This window comes from Achroia grisella, unplaced genomic scaffold (assembly GCF_030625045.1).
Source record: "Achroia grisella isolate CSIRO2021 unplaced genomic scaffold, CSIRO_AGI_Agris_v1 utg808, whole genome shotgun sequence".
Taxonomy (NCBI): domain Eukaryota; kingdom Metazoa; phylum Arthropoda; class Insecta; order Lepidoptera; family Pyralidae; genus Achroia; species Achroia grisella.
This window is the reverse complement of record NW_026713029.1, coordinates 1,439,907-1,456,527: the sequence shown is the minus strand read 5'-3', so window position 1 is coordinate 1,456,527 and position 16,621 is coordinate 1,439,907. Positions and strand designations below refer to the sequence as shown.

General features: G+C 38.4%; 2 protein-coding genes across 2 annotated transcripts in view; one reads left to right on the top strand and one right to left on the bottom strand.

The window, feature by feature from the left end:
* Positions 1–16,621, top strand: part of LOC131851876 (uncharacterized) — a 67,974-nt gene that overhangs the window by 14,650 nt on the left and 36,703 nt on the right. The window lies entirely within an intron of this gene.
* On the bottom strand, positions 24–3,138 carry LOC131851828 (uncharacterized). Its single transcript, XM_059202392.1, has 3 exons — positions 2,634–3,138; positions 1,188–2,537; positions 24–1,120 (listed from the first exon to the last, which is right to left on the bottom strand). Exons 1-3 carry the CDS (start codon positions 3,136–3,138, stop codon positions 24–26), a joined length of 2,952 nt encoding a protein of 983 aa, XP_059058375.1.

Sequence of the window (16,621 nt, the reverse complement as noted above, 5' to 3'; positions counted from 1 at the left end):
GTTTATACGTCCGTTCAAGCGTATTATGCCATCCTTGTAAACGGGATCCAGGCGGAACAGACGACTTGTCCTTCTACGGTCTTTCCTTCGCGTAGACACCGCGTTTCCTTCGGGAAACTGTCCTGTTGCGCCTGCCGTATTATTAGTTGCTCCGCTTTGGCGAAATGCTCTGTGCCTAGCTTCTGTGCCCGTCGCCTGCATTTATCTGCGAACAGTAGCACTTGCGCCATGGTCCTCCTCACTCGGTCATATGAAGAGAACCGTGCAATGTCGATCACGGGTTCTGTCTCCTCCCGGACGTGTGCTACCATCTCTGCTGGGACGGGCTCGCTCTCATGAGGCCATTCTTGCTCCGGAGCGTACAGAAATGCCGGCCCGACAAACCATCTGTCGGCAGCGGTCATTTGTGTGTATCCCGCGCGGGTCGCGTCGTCGGCTACGTTGTGGGCAGTCGGTACCCAGCGCCACTGTGTCGGTTTCGTCAGTTCGGCGATTTCTGCCAAACGATGAGCCACGTATGGAGTATATCTGACGGTGTCGTTCCTTATCCAGTGTAGCACCGTTTTCGAGTCCGTCCATAGGAAGACTTCGGCCTCGCGACTATGTTCTTTCAATATGTCAGCGGCCAGTCGGGCTCCAATCAGGCTCGCCTGAAGCTCCATCCGGGGTATACTCTGCGCTTTCATGGGCGCTACCCTCGCTTTGGCTGCTACCAGGACGACGTTAACGCTACGATCCTCGCGTTCCGTCCTCCAATACGCGGCTGTGGCATATGCCTGTTCGCTTGCGTCCGTGAATACGTGCAGTTGCGACCGTTGGCTGTCGTTCGTGCCATACCATCGCGGCAATCTCAGTTCCTCTATATAGGCTAAGTCATCTCTCCATTCCTGGAACATCCGCGCTTCCTCGGCGGGCAGAGAGTCATCCCATTCGACCTTCTGCACCCACAGCGCCTGCAAGATGATTTTTGCCGTGATGGTGTAAGGGCTCAGCAGCCCGAGCGGGTCGAACAATGACATCACCGCTCCTAAGGCTTCCCTTTTCGTCGGTATCCGCGTGCCGTGCTTCACTTCTCGTGGGACGCGTGGCATGCCGGTGTTGAACGCCAGCTGGTCTTCGGCTACATATATATATATATATATATATATTGGCTAGTTCCTTCGGCGTCCTATATCGCTGGTCCTCACTCACATTCTCTAGCAGGCTCGGTCGGTTTGTATTCCAACCCGCCAGCGTGAATCCTATCCCGCCATGAACCTCTACTACCTCTCGAATGGCGCGGGCTGCTTCCTCTTCGGAGTCAAAGCTATCGAACCAGTCGTCCATGTAGTGGTTCCTTGTTATGGCGGTGTACGCTGACGGGTGCGACTCTCGGTGCTCTGCCGCGTTCCTGTCTCGAACGCTGTGTGCGATGAACGGTGAGCTCCTCGCCCCGAAAATCATTGAGGTCATTACGTATTTCTGCGGCGGGTTAATCCTGTCATCTCCTCGCCACAGAAACTGTTGTGCTGCTCTATCTTCTTCCCGTATCTTAATCTGCAGGAACATCTCTCGTATGTCTGCCGTGATAGCTACGGGCTTCTCGCGGAAACGGTATAACACACCGTTAAGCGACCGTAGCATATCTGGCCCATCCAGCAGTACGTCGTTCAAGCACATTCCCTTCGAACGGGCCGCGGCGTCGAATACGAGTCGCAGCTTTCCGGGTTTATTCTGATTCGTCACTCCGAAATGGGGAAGGTACCACGCGCGGTCGTTGTTGAACCGGTCGTCGGTTACTTTCTCGGCGTAACCCTTGTCCAACAACTTGTTTATCTCCGCGGTATACGCCAGCCGGAATTCCGTAGAGCGATCCATCCGCCGCTCTATTCCCCTCAGTCGGCTCGCTGCCATGTCGTAGCTGGGAGGTAGAACGACGTTATCTCTCTCCCACGGCAATCCTACGACGTATCGCCCATCCACTCTCGTCGCTGTGCGGTTGAATGTGGCGACGGCGCGCTCCTCCTTAGCGATGGGTAATCTCTTCGACGATATACCCAACGCGTCGATGTCGTAATGCGCTTTTATTATGCCCTCTATATGCCGCATGTCTGGCTCGGCGTTGCGCTGTGTCAACCGCACGTGGAGGACATGTTCCTCGTCTTCCACGACACTTCTGGGTACCGTTCCGTGGATGACCCATCCCAGTCGTGTCAGCGACGCTGCGGGTTGATTGTGCCTTCCTGTGAGCAGCTTCCGCGTAACAATCAGATGCCAGTTGTCTGACCCGATCAAGACCTTGGGTCTGGCATCTTCGTAGCACACTTGCTCGCAAGTGAGTTGTCGCAGGTGTCCGTACGCGAGTATTTCCGGGTTCACTCGCTGCGTTCCTAGGGTGAGATCCCGGATCGTACGCGCCCTCACCGAGTGTTCTTCGTCCGTATGGTGTCGCCCTCTGATGATGACATCAGCCACTCGGCTTGAGGCTTCGTGCCAGCTCGATTCCCATGAATTCTCAGAGATCGCGTCGGACCTTCGGCTCCGATCTGTTCTGCGATCTCCGCATCGATGAGTGTAACCGTCGAGCCTTCATCTAGCATCGCGTACGTCTCTACTTCGCGTCCCGTCTTGCCTTTCACGATGATAGGACACACCTTTAACAACACTTGGCTGTTCTCTGGCAAGCGTGCTGCGGCTTGTAATCGCGGTGTCCTCCTGCCGCTTAAGCGGCTCTTCTGGAGGATGCAGCAGGGCGTGGTGTGGCTTACGACACTCTCTCACACCACATTTGCGTGCCTTACACTTGAACCTTCTGTGCGTGCTGTTCATGCATTGGAAGCACATCTTATTTGTTTTCGCCCACTCCCATCTGTCCGATAACGACATGTCGTTCAGCTTCTTACACTTCGGCGTTACGTGTGCGGCGCCGCAACAGAGACATTCGGTACTCTGTTCGCTCTTTTCTACGGCGGCGTATACGGCCGCGCCACGATCCGTCATCTGTCGCCGAGGTGCCGACATCGTTGCTTTCGGTATGGGTTGCCTAGTGGGTTGCTTCGGGGGCTGCTTCGTGGGTAGCGCGCTCGTTCGTCTCGTTGGTGATGCTATTCGCAGACGTCGGGTCATGAGATCGGCTTCGCTCATTAAAAACTCTGCCATCTTGATGATCGTAGGTCTAGTGTCCTCCTTGTTTTTTTCAGTGTAGTGACACCAGTGGAAGTATCAGCTTCTCTGACACTTCATCTCAAGCGCGGGATTATTAGAATCTGTGTCGATATCCGCGACGATGGTGGTGATGTTCTGTAGTTTAATGGCGAAGTCAATCACCTCTGTTGTCGACGTTCCTATTACCGGCATCCTTCTCAGATCTTTGAGGGCGCGGTCGATGATGGCCTCTGTCCGGCCGTACCGCTGCTCCAACGTCCTCATGATCTGCGACGGTTCTGTAGCGGATACGAGTAACGCTGCGACTGTCTCTCTCGCTTTTCCACGTAAGCAGGCCCTCAGCCTGGCCAGGTTCTCCGCTGGTGTGATCCTGTACGTCTTTATATATATATATTAAACGCTAGCCATTCACTTGCTTCGCCGCTGAAGGTCGGGAGATCTTGGGCTTGCCTCGGCGCTACCCTATCCGCTCGTTCGTCCACAGCTCTTTCAATAGCTTTGGCCAGCCGGGTGAAATTCTTGCATCCCGGCTTCAGGAGCGGGGGACCTCCGTCTTTGCTTCGGCGTCCTCGGCGGTGAAGCTTGCCTTTCTGTTGGCTCTTTCTGCGTAGGCGGTGGGGAATTAATTCTCTGCTCCCCCCGTACTTCGGTACGTTGAAACCAATCCGTTATACGTTGCAAAAACCTTCCTCGGAGCACACGCTATCTCTATCGGTCTCTTCATGTACCGCGGCGACATCGGCTGCCAACTTCTTTCTAATTAAATCAGCCTGTAATTTCGCCATCTGTAGCGCTGCCTCGTACTCCAGCCTCTTTAATTTAGCTATAAGCGGTAGAGCGGCGCGATCGCACCGACGCGGCCCGGGCCGGACGTACATCTGTCGTCGGCGGCTGCGACGGTGGCGCCGGTGCGGAGTCCGAGGTAAACGCGGCGCGGGCGGCTTGTGCCTGTGGCGCGCTCGACGGCGCGGCGGACGCGGACATCTGCGTGGTTTCAGAAGGGGACGCTTCTGTCTGTTCATTTTCCCGCGTGGTCTTTTTCTCTGCTCCCGGGGCTTGGCTTCTCGTAGTCGGCATCGTGTTCTGGCACTTGCAAGCCCCTAACCTACCGGTCCCTACCTACCTAACCGTCCCTAACAATCCCTCAGGATAACACCCGAGGGGATGGACTATGGGGATAGGAGGGTAGGAATTACCCCGCAGTGGTGCGTATGTACAGACGGGGCGCTCAGGGCCGGTTCGGACTTTCTTGGTCGTTGCGCCGGCGGTGGTTCTTCGTCGGTGGCGTATGCGTAAGAGAGCGCGATCGAGAACCAGATTCAGCGCGTCCTTCCCCACCCCGCCGAGCCGTGCGCGTCGGCCGTCCCACCCTCCCGAAAATTCCTGCACATGTCGGTGACCGACGGGCCGGAACAGCTAATACGCACACATTTAAAATTAAATACAATAGTAACAATACAAAAAACTAAAAAAAACCATCGTGCGACTAAATGCCACATGTTCAGGCTACGCTATCCCTAAGAATTTACACAATGGGCGGACATAGAATTCACAATTCTATGCCGCTACAAAGGGTATATGGTACAAACAATAGTCTAACCTAAACAATAGTCAAAACACTGGAAAAATACAAATTTATACACAAAATTTATTTACATATTTTCGATGCCGACTCGTGGTCCGCAACACTATCTACATTGTTATAGAATATCTATATCTATTACAAATATTATGTTTATTTATTTATCCTTTATTGCACTATCTAAAATAATAATTGGCGAGCCCCCTCCGATAGATCTCCCGTCCAATTCAAACGGGGACCTATATTACGACGGCCTGAGCCGAGGTTCGAACCCTTAGTGGTGCCCTCAGATTAAAGTCGCACCCGCTCCATAAGTCCTTCCGCAGGGTTGGAGTACCATCTGCACTCGCCCTCTATCGTCCGGTGAAGCTGTAAAGGCCAGTTGCGGTTAACAGAATTAGAGTAGTCCGAAAAAAAAACAATTGGCGAGGTTAATGACATATGGCTTTCTCTTCCAGCTAACCATTGGGTAAAACAGAAACCGGGTGAAGGGCAGTAATGGGAATAGGCATACGATTTGTGTTTACCTTACTTTTTAGATTTTAATTGTTGGTTTTTGCAAATGCATCGTTTTTGCAACTTTTTTAATTAGGTACAACTCCGCTCCTATTGGTGGAAGCGTGATGTTATATCTAACGCTAAAATATTTTCAAAATTAAATTAGTACTACCGGATATTACCTCAAACATTCAAGCTCTCAAACTTTACCTCCTCATAATGTTAGTATAGAAGGAAGAAGGAAGGGGATTGTCAGTAATGTGGACTGATAACCCCATTTCTAGCACTGTACCACGTCAGGTTGACGTCCACGTGGTTCCTTTGGAAAGTGTTGTGATAAATTCATCGTGAAATGACCACGATGTGCTCACCTGACCTCATGCTCATTTTATCATCTTCCACTGGTACCCCGCCAGCGTAAGTCGTTAGCGCCATTCCACTATCATCCATTAAAAAAAATGTTTGTATTATAATAATAATAATCTCAGGACAATTCACACAGCGCCATCTAGACCCAAGTTAAGCTAGCTTGTGTTATGGGTACTACATAACTGATACAAATACATACATAGATAGTTACTATTTGTTAAGAAACATACATTATTATCTATTAAGAAGTTTTACTAATCTACATTTCTATATTAATATAAAAAAATAAGAAAGTTTTAATTTAATATCTCTAATGGATAAACTGAATAAATACTTGACCGTTATTAAAAATTCTTTCACATATTGAAAGCAAAATTACTCGCAAGTCACATTTTACTATAAAACAAAGTCGCCTCCGCTCTCAGTTCGGTTAAATTAAACGGCACGACAGATTTTAATGCAGTTTTCAGCAATAGATAGAGTGATATAGTATAGAACAAGCTGAGAATTCAAAGATTTGTAATGAATCGATGCGAAGCTGGAACGAGTCGCTAGTGTATACATTTATATATATAAATAAAATTGGAGTGTCTGTATGTAATATTGAAATAACCGTTTTTTACTACATGCATATGAATATAAATACGATACATACACCAAAATGACATTTTTTACAATTTTTGTCTGTCTGTCTGTCTGTTTGTTCCGGCTAATCTCTGAAGTGGCTGGACTGATTTTGACGGGACATTTTTTGGCAGGTAGTTGATGTAATAACTTTTATTTAAAAAATAAAGTTAAATTCCACGCGGCAGAAATCGCGCGAACAGCAAGTTTAAAATAAAAATGAGATCTCAACATTTAGTGCACTCATGCAAAGCCATGGTCATAAGTGGATGCTAAAATTGAAACTGTATGATGTTTCTAATACTATTAATGTCAAAACTTACATTTTGCATATTTTTATGACGCTTAAATGGATTCAGACTTTTTTATAATTTAATTTATGTCGCAGTCTTTTTTATACATATCTATTAATGTATATATTTAGATATATATTAATATTTGACTTGAGAATTAGACTTCTTCTGCATTTAGCATTTTAATGTAATTTTATGCACAAATAAAACATATCTTCATCATACTGTATGTAGAATAAAGTATTAATAAAGAGGAAAAAAGTGGCACCGGTGTCAGAGAGGTTGAAGAGTAATCGTCTCTCATGGTATGGACATGTAATGCGTAGGAATGAGGATAATATTTTAAGAAAGGTGTTACATATGAATGTGGATGGTTATAAGGGCAGAGGAAGGCCGAAAAAGTGATGGATGGACTGTGTGAAAGATGATATGGTAAGAAAGGTAGTAAATAACGCGATGACTGCGAACAGGGATGAATGGAAGCGAAAAACATATTACGCCGAACACAAATAAATGGGATAAGGAAGAATCAGATGATGAAAGAGGAAAAAAGAACCTATTAATAAAAAAAAAATAACAAGACCATAAATTTTACTAAAAAAACACCTTTTTTATAAAAGTTTGCTTCAATCGAAAGTATATCTAGAATTATTTATATACATTTATAGCTATACTAGCTGTGCCCGCGGTTTCTACCAATGAAATTTATAGTCTGTGTTGACATATAGATGTAGATATATTACTATAAAGTTTCACCTAAATCCGTTCAATAGTTTTTGCGTGAAAGAGTAACACACATCCATCCATCTATCCTTCTATCCATCCATACTCACGAACTTTCACGTTTATACATCAATACTACCTACGCCCGCGGTTTCACTCGTATGCAATTTATAGCCTATGTGTTATTCTGATGTATAATCTATGTTACTGTAAAAATCTTCTAAAGCGATTTAGCAGTTTTTGCGTGAAAGAATAACACACATCCATCTCTATCCGTACTCACTCGCGTTTTTAATATTATTATTAACATTTGTACCTTTATTACAGAGTGGTGTACAAACTTACATTATAAGTTGATGTTTTGTTGGCCAATAAAAAGCAACCTGTTGCTGCCACCCAAACCAATTATGCTGTAATGTTTGCGAAACCTAGTTAAAGCAACATCTTCGTTTAATTGTGCTGCGTTCTCACACGTCATGTGGGCATAATATCTGAGATATCGCGCGTAGTGCCGTTGCAAATGGGTATTTACGTACCGAGTACAAAGTAACTAATACGGTACAAGTACCGAAGTACCGTGTCGGTAGTTTTGTATACTTGTAGTTACTGGTCCTGTGGGTACGTAGTGATAATGATAACTTTAGTTAATGTACTCGTAATTACCTAGTTATTATATGGCACAAGTACCGAAGTACAGTTTCGGTAATTTAGAATATTTGTAGTTACTGGTCTTGTGGTTACACAGTGATAATTTTAGTTGCTGTATTCGTAGTTGCCTGATTATTATATTATATTACAGTAAAGTATATACTAATTCAAAATCAAAATAATTAATTTATAAAGGACATACATTTTCAGATATCAACGTTATAAATTTTGCATAAAGAAAAAGTAGCTTATGGTACATACAGTTGCGGTCTCAAAAAAATTCAAATTGATCTATAGTTTGCCTTACGGTCCAAAATACAAAAATCTACCGAGTACGGTTTAACATACTGTAGTAACGAGGCAGGCGGCCGGTCATAAAAAAAAAACTGAAGCCAAAACCATTCTCTCGTAATATGAATTTGAGTGAAAGAATTGATGACTGTAGTAACGAGTATCAATAGTTTTAGTAACTAGTACGTACTGGTACTCTATGTGTCGATATTGTTACACCTCTATTCGCGCGAGACATGTTGCACTGGGAAAATGGCTGGCGATCTTTACCTAGCTAACTGTACCAGAGTTTGTTTTGTTCATAGTTAACTGTAACTGTATTATAAATATATTAGTTGTACCCGCGACTTTGTTCGCGTTGAATACTAGAATCTTTATACAAACTTTCATCCTCCTTTATTTTCTTTTCTTCCTATTTTATTTTACCCCTCTTAAAAAATAAGTTTAAGTTAGAAACCTTAAAAATGACAATACTTCCATACAAACATTCATCTCGCTTTTCAACCCCTTACAACCCCTTTTTCGCATTAAAAAGTAGCCTATGTCATTTCCCAGTCTAGACTATCTATGTACTAAATTTCATTTAAATCGGTTCAGTAAGTTTGGCGTGAAAGCGATACAGACAGACAGAGTTACTTTCGCATTTATAATGTTAGTAAGTATTATATATGTATTGTAGACCAATGAACAAGGACGCAAGTCAAAAGTGACATAAAAAAAGGTATCCAAAATAATACAAATATCTATAAAAAGAATGGTGCAAGCAACTGCCACTAATTCCCATTAATATCAATCCCCACAGTTATTCAAAAGAGACATCTTTATATATAAAAGTTACGTGTCACGTCGTTTGTCCGCGATGGACACCCAAACTACTGAATTTGCACATTGTGTGCAATTTGATCCAACTTGAAAGATAGGCCAGCTTACATCTCAATTTATAGTCGCAATATTATTTTATTGCAAATTATTTTTATATACATGTAAAGAAAGGGGTCTACTGGTATAATATAAAACAAATGTATCAAAATAATATAAATATTTTTAAAAACAGCCAGCAACAGAGACTAATACCCATTACTATCCATCACCTCTACCCTACATTAATATCTATGTTAAATCATGATGATTAACTACCTAAATCATGTTTACTTATGTATCATTAGAACATGCTTAACCACTGTCACGGAATGCCAGTTAGACACTATGCTTAACGAACGGATTTACTGGATTTATCAGAATTTTTACGCTTTCATGATGCGTAATTGTTTGCCTATACTTTTATGTTTTTACCAAGTTATAGCTAAATATAATGAAAAAGAATTCGCTCAATAAAATAATATTAAATTTTAATTAATAGGTTATAAAGTCTGGGAATGAAAAAGAACGCTGATAATGATCTGTAACAACTGATCTGTACTAGTTATTAACACCTGTTAATTCTTTTGTGGATTCCCGTGATACAGGTTCACCTAGTTTGGGATCCAGGGTATAATGAACTTTGTATGTATTTGTATATTTCAAAAATAAATAAATAAAGATAAATATATGTACTCAAATAATGAAAAAGAATTCGCTCAATAAAATAATATTAAATGTTTAATTAATACTGGGAATGAAAAAGAACACTGATAATTTGGAACAGCTGATCTGTGATAGTTATTCCGCTTAATTCAATTATGGATTCCCGCTATACAGGTTCGCCTATAGTGGGGTCAAATATATAATCAACTTTATATGTATTTGTATGTTTCAAAAATAAATAAAAAAAAAGATAAATACGAAACTCATATGATGAATAACAAATTAATCAGTAAAATAATATATAATTAATAGGTTATAAAGAACACTTAATTTGGAACTGTGATAAAAAACGACGACAAATATATAATCACTCAATATGATTTGACAAAGGAATAAATAAAAAAAAAGATCAATAAAATAATATACAATTTAATTAGTCGATTATATAATTCTGGGAATTAAAAAGAACAATGTTAAATATATGTACTCATAAGATGAGAAATATATTGCTCAATAAAATATTGAACAATTTAATTAGTAGCTTATAAAATCTGGGAACGGAAAAGAACGACGATAAATATATGTACTCAAATGATGACAAAGGAATTGCTCAATAAAATAATATACAATTTAATTAGTAGCTTATAAAATCTGGGAACGGAAAAGAACGACGATAAGTATATGTACTCATATTATGAAAAAGGAATTGCTGAATAAAATAATATACAGTTTTATTAGGAGCTTATAAAATCCGAATGATCTGAATGAAAAAGAACGATGATAAATATATGTACTCATATAATGAAAAAGACATCATTCAATAAAATAATCTATACATATAAATAAAATTGGAGACTAACAGACATTTGTAATATTGAAATAACAGTTTTTAACTACACATACATACATGAATATAAATACAGTACATATATCAAAATATCGTTATTTACAATTTTTGTCTATCTATCTGTCTGTTTGTTCCGGCTAATCTCTGAAATGGCTGGACCGATTTTGAAGGGATTTTTATTGGAAGGTAGCTGATGTAATAAGGAGTAACTTAGGCTACTTTTATTTTAGGAAAATAAAGTTAAATTCCCCGCGGACGAAGACGCGGGTGTAGCCAGTGTACAATATAATTAGTTTTTCATTCAATCATTCAGACTATATAAGCAGTCTGAATGATTGAATGAAAAAGAACGATGATAAATATATGTACTCATACAGTGATTACGCGGGAAAGCCTTACCACATTAATTCTTACGTACAAACCAAAGCTATGCTACTCACTGTTAACCAGTATTTCTTTATATTTACAGCACGCACAAATAACACATTACGTATCTTTAACAAAAAGAGTAAATTTATAAAAACTTCTCAACAACAATCATGTGTAAGTAAAAACTCGTATAATTGCACAACCCAATACGGATTTGTAATTAGTTAGCAGCTCAAATACTAGCTGTGCCGGCTTCTTTGTCTGCGTGGACCTTGGATAGTATAAAATATTTAATAAACCCAAAAAAAGAGTGTCATCGTTCTAGTTTCAAAAATGACGAATTTACATGCAAGCTTTCATTTATTTTATTTTACCGCCTTAAAGGTAAAATTATCACAAACTTTGTATATAACAGTTATTTATCGTAATCAACAAAAAACTAATCAAAAACTTCTAGATTTAAAATGAAGATACTTCAATACAACCTTTCATCGCCCCATTCAACTCTTTTTAGCATTAAAAACCCTATGTCTTTTCTCAGGGTCTAGACTATCTGTATACCAAATTTCATCTGTGGTTTTGGCGTAATAGCGCGACAGACAGACAGGGTTAAAATTTATCAAAATTCAAAATTCAAAATTAAAAAAAAAATCAGTAAGGATTGTTGAATGGCAACATTCACTTGTTTCCCTAAATACTTAATAATAACGTAATAAGAATTGCGACTTTGAAGTGGCAATGGGCAGGGCACATAGCTCGTAGGACAGATGGCCGTTGGGGCAGTAAAGTCCTCGAGTGGCGACCACGGACCGGAAGACGCAGCGTGGGAAGGCCTCCAGCAAGGTGGACCGACGATCTGGTCAAGATCGCTGGAAGGCATTGGATGCAAGCAGCGCAGGACCGATCGTCGTGGAGATCTTTGGGGGAGGCCTATGTCTAGCAGTGGACGTCTTCCGGGCTGCGATGATGATGATGATGAATGTTTATAATAATCTATATTTCTTTTACAATTTATTGTAATTTCTATTACAAATCGAGATAAGGCTTCTATAAGTATCTAATGCAGTTATTAACAATTCTCGCTATTAACAGATTAAAAGTGATAGTTTTGCATAAATAATTGGATAGTTATTAGTTATAAAATTTGCAATTATTTGACTAACTCTAGTGAGTTAGTCACATAATTGCAAATTTTATATTTTGTATTTTGCTGTAGTCAGCAATAATCGTGAATCAAACAATTACAAGTATTTTACATACATAAAACTAGTGACCCGGCACGGCTTCGCATGGTTGTATTACAAATCTTAGAATTCATCAGCTTTTCTGTAGTATTATATGCATATATTATATACTAGCTGTTCCCGCGAAGTCGTCTTTTATTTTTCTAAATTTTTAACTTTAATTTTCTAAAATAAATTAATTTTTCTAAAATAAAAGTAGCCTAAATAGCCTAAAAGTCACGTCAAAATCAATCCAGCCATTTCAGATATTAGCCGGAACACAACAGACAGACAGACAAACATTGTAAAAAATGTTATTTTGGTGTATGTACCGTATTTATATTCATATGCATGCAGTAAAAAATGGTTATTTCAATATTACAAACAGTCACTCCATTTTTATTAGACCTATACATCTAAAGCTTCCTCTTTCATTACTATAACCACAGATAATATAATTATAACTATTGCAGAAAACTGCATTGAGTTTCAATGCAGTTTTCTGCAATAGTTGGGTAATTTCGAAGATCTAAAACTAAGAGAGCATTAGAGATTTGCTTCCGATTGAGTCTTGATTGAGACCCGTAGCGTTTCCTAGTCTTACCTAAAACACAGATAACATAATATTGCGTACCTAAAATAAGTAACGTATTTAATTATTTGTTTAATTTTAATTATTTATGACATTATTAAATTATATTTGCACAATTTGACCCACTCAACGATTCCTATGCCACGCTTTTGTTGATATTATTTCTAGATATATTACCTAAAAATGTATTTAAGTTGCTGTAGAAATATGTAGTAAAACTATTTATGACTGGAAAAATGTATTTAATGGTAAGATGGTAGAGAGTAAAGTGACAATTTATAATTTTGATTAAATAATACAAGAAAACTTTATATATATATATTAATATCAAAAGAGTTTCTCAACATAAGTGCAATAAAGAAAATATACTAAAATCCTTAAAATCATTGGCTTACCCTAGTAAGGCTAAATTTAAGACTGATTTGCTTTTAGCGTATGTTATCTGTGCTTTTAGTCATACTCGGAATACTTCGGATTCCGGATGTTTGTTTCGTATCGAGAAAAACACGCAACCACATTACAGCCTCATATGTAAAGTACAGATTCATCTAATCGGTATTCCAACATCACGATTCTTAAGCAATTAACCGTCAAGGAAATATATCAGATGCCACTCGAATAGAATGAATGGCGGAGAAAAAATCCCCACGTAACCTATTCGTTAGGTAAACCACTAGTATAGTTACATAGACACTGTTTAATAGTTGGTCACCGTACTATTACTAGTGTTGCCAGATAGGAAATTTTTAGACCCAAATTTTAGGGAATTTTGTATTTGTTGGGATTTTTGAGGGGACAACTGAAGATGGGGTATTGTTGTTAATGTTGATGTTTTGACAGGATTTACGTTCTGGCTGTTAGTGGTAAATTTTATAAAAGACAAAGGAAGTGTAATTAAATTATTTTTTAATTCTAATTATAATTAAGCATCTCGATTGGTTCTCGCTTATAGCTATATTAACATTTTAGCGTCTTTGACTAAATGTAGAATATCCGTTCACCTGCCATCCTATGTTCTCGTACCTCTTGGATATGCCGTTTTAAGTCATCATACCATTGGAAAGTATTGGAACATACTTTCTAAGAACAATGTATCCACACTGATTGTTTAACTACCAGTAAAAGGTTCTACGGACTTCGGGATTTATACACGTCGAAGTAGCCCTAAAAAAACAATACAAGCAAAATAACACTTAATCCGATAAAATAAACGAACACAAATCTTCTGCGTAAAACGAATAAAAATTGAAGACCGGGCAGTCTAAACTACAAACTCATCGTGGTATAAAAAAAAAACAAAAATGCGGGCCAAAAATAAGGTGAATGGATATAATAATCTTAAAGGAATGTATTTTTGAATGACCCTGAAAGTTAGGGGAGTTTTAGATACAATTTGGGTAAATCCAGACAGTCATATGGCAACACTGACTATTACTGTTATATTCACACATAGTGATAGGTATATGACGCAATTACCTCAGTTTGTATTAAAACTTAATGTGTCACTACTTAAATACTTGCCTCACTCTTGCCTTAAAATACAAGATGCCTATTACATTTAGAAACGACATACAACTTTTTTATTTTGGTAACAGTATAATTTTTAATAGAAATAGAAATAGTTTTTATTCGATTAAACTTAATATAAGCATTTTTGTATAGTCATACAATATTTTTTGGATTCTACCACTCATTTGGAAAGCAGTGTAAAAAGAGAACATATGTGTATACACTTGAATAACAAAAATGCCTTAAAGTTTAGATAATATAACAATAATAATAATCACAATTCACACAGCGCCATCTAGACTCAAGTTAAGCTAGTTAAAGCTTGTGTTGTGGGTACTAGATAACTGATACATATATACACATACACATAGATATACATATACATAGATTTTTTTTTGTAAATACATACATACTATACATAGAAAACACCCAGACCGATACAAACAATCATACTCATGAATACAAATTGTTTGTGTCGTGCGAGGAATCGAACCCGCGACCATCGGTTGTAAAGCGGTGTACTAGACCGCTAGACCACCGAGGTCGTCATAATATAATCAGATAATTATCGTCAGATAATTTCACCTACCTTTAGAATACAATAAGTAATACAGTTTTTATGAATCCTCTGAAGATTTAAACATGGTTTTTGTATTCCATTATTTTAAAGATATTAAGTTGTATCTATAGGGTTGACAACTTTTATTAACAGAAATAGAATATATCTGATTTAAAATAAGGTAAATATAATTAGTACTTTTTGTAGCACATCATTTTTTTATAGTTGTTGGCATTTCCAACAGCATAGTGAGCATTGTGTAAAAAAGAGTATTTTAACATACTCTATTAATGTTATAGATTATTATATATATATACCTTATATGCTTACCTATAGCTTAATGTTCCCAATAGAACATTATAGTAACTAATTTATTGACAAGTATAAATATAAAACATTATTAAAATTAAATAAACAATTAAATAGAGTGCTATTACATTATTTATTTATTTTTAATATTTATAATATTTATAATTGAAAATAAAAATACATGTTTCCATACTGATTATATTGAATAATGGAAGCAAGATTTGTTATGAAATCACATGTTAGTAACCGTTTTGCGATTACAAAATATTTAATTGCGAACCTGTCGCAGTTGCTAATTGCTGGCGGTTTCTTCACGGACACATCTTATTTATTAATATTAATCAACGTCACAATAACATCTCAGTTGCAGGAATTTATATATATACCAGTTGTCCCGGCAAACGTTGTTTTTCCATATAAATTAATAACGCTATAAAAAAACAGGGGTTGATGATAGAAGGGTGAAAATTTAGGATTGTATGTATCATAAAAAAATAGAAACTAAAAATTTAAAAAAAAATTAGGGATAGACTACCCCTAACATTTAGGGGGATGAAAAATAGATGTTGGCCGATTCTCAGACCTACTCAATACGCTCACAAAATTTCATGAGAATCGGTGAAGCCGTTTCGGAGGAGTATGGGAACGAAAACTGTGATACGAGAATTTTATATATAAATATTGCAGAAAATATTATAAAACATACATATAAAATATCATAATTACAACCTCCTGATTTCAACAGTTGCTTCATTACAACTGGATTTCAAGTTATCCAGCATAACAAAAATATAATACAGTATAAAAACGTTTTTTTTGTGATTTTGTATATCCTGAACATACTCCGTAATCTCCAGACTGATTTAGAAAATTATTTTAGTCTTTTATATGCTGTTTGTTATGGAAGGATATAAGATATATAACGTTACGATAAATAAGGAGTTGCAATGTAAAATGTGGCTTAAATACAGATGACGGACGAGTCTATACCCGGGTCGGTAGTCTATATACATATATATAAATCTAGCTGTTCCCGCGGCTTCACCCGCATGTAACTTATAGCCTATGAGTTATTCCGATGTATAAGCTATATTACTGTAAAGTTTTATCAAAATCCTTTCAGTAGTTTTTGCGTGAAAGAGTAACAAACATCCATCCATCCATGTATCCAGCCAACAAACTTTACTACTTACAAACTTTCGCGTTTATAATATTATTATAGTAAGTTACTTGCCATACTTCTCCGAAACGGTTTAACCGATTTTGATACAATTCTACATGTATACTTGGTAGATTGTCATCTATTTCTATACTCTTACAAGATAAGGGTGTCACAAATATTCATTTTTTTAATTTTTTATTTTAATTTTTTTATGTTTCGACATTAAAAATACAATGACCCTACATTTTCACCCTTCTACCATGAACCCCTATTTTTTAATAGCGATATTAATTTATACGGAAAACAACGTTTTCCGGGTAAGCTAGCTAGTCTTCTTTACATACTATTATGTTAT

Coding starts and splice junctions, on each gene's coding strand:
- LOC131851828 (XM_059202392.1), bottom strand. CDS start 3,138: ATGGCAGAGTTTTTAATGAGCGAAGCCGATCTCATGACCCGACGTCTG. Junction 2,538..2,633: donor ACAGCCAAGTGTTGTTAAAG/GTGTGTCCTATC, acceptor ATCGATGCGGAG/ATCGCAGAACAGATCGGAGC. Junction 1,121..1,187: donor GAGCCTGCTAGAGAATGTGA/GTGAGGACCAGC, acceptor ATATATATGTAG/CCGAAGACCAGCTGGCGTTC.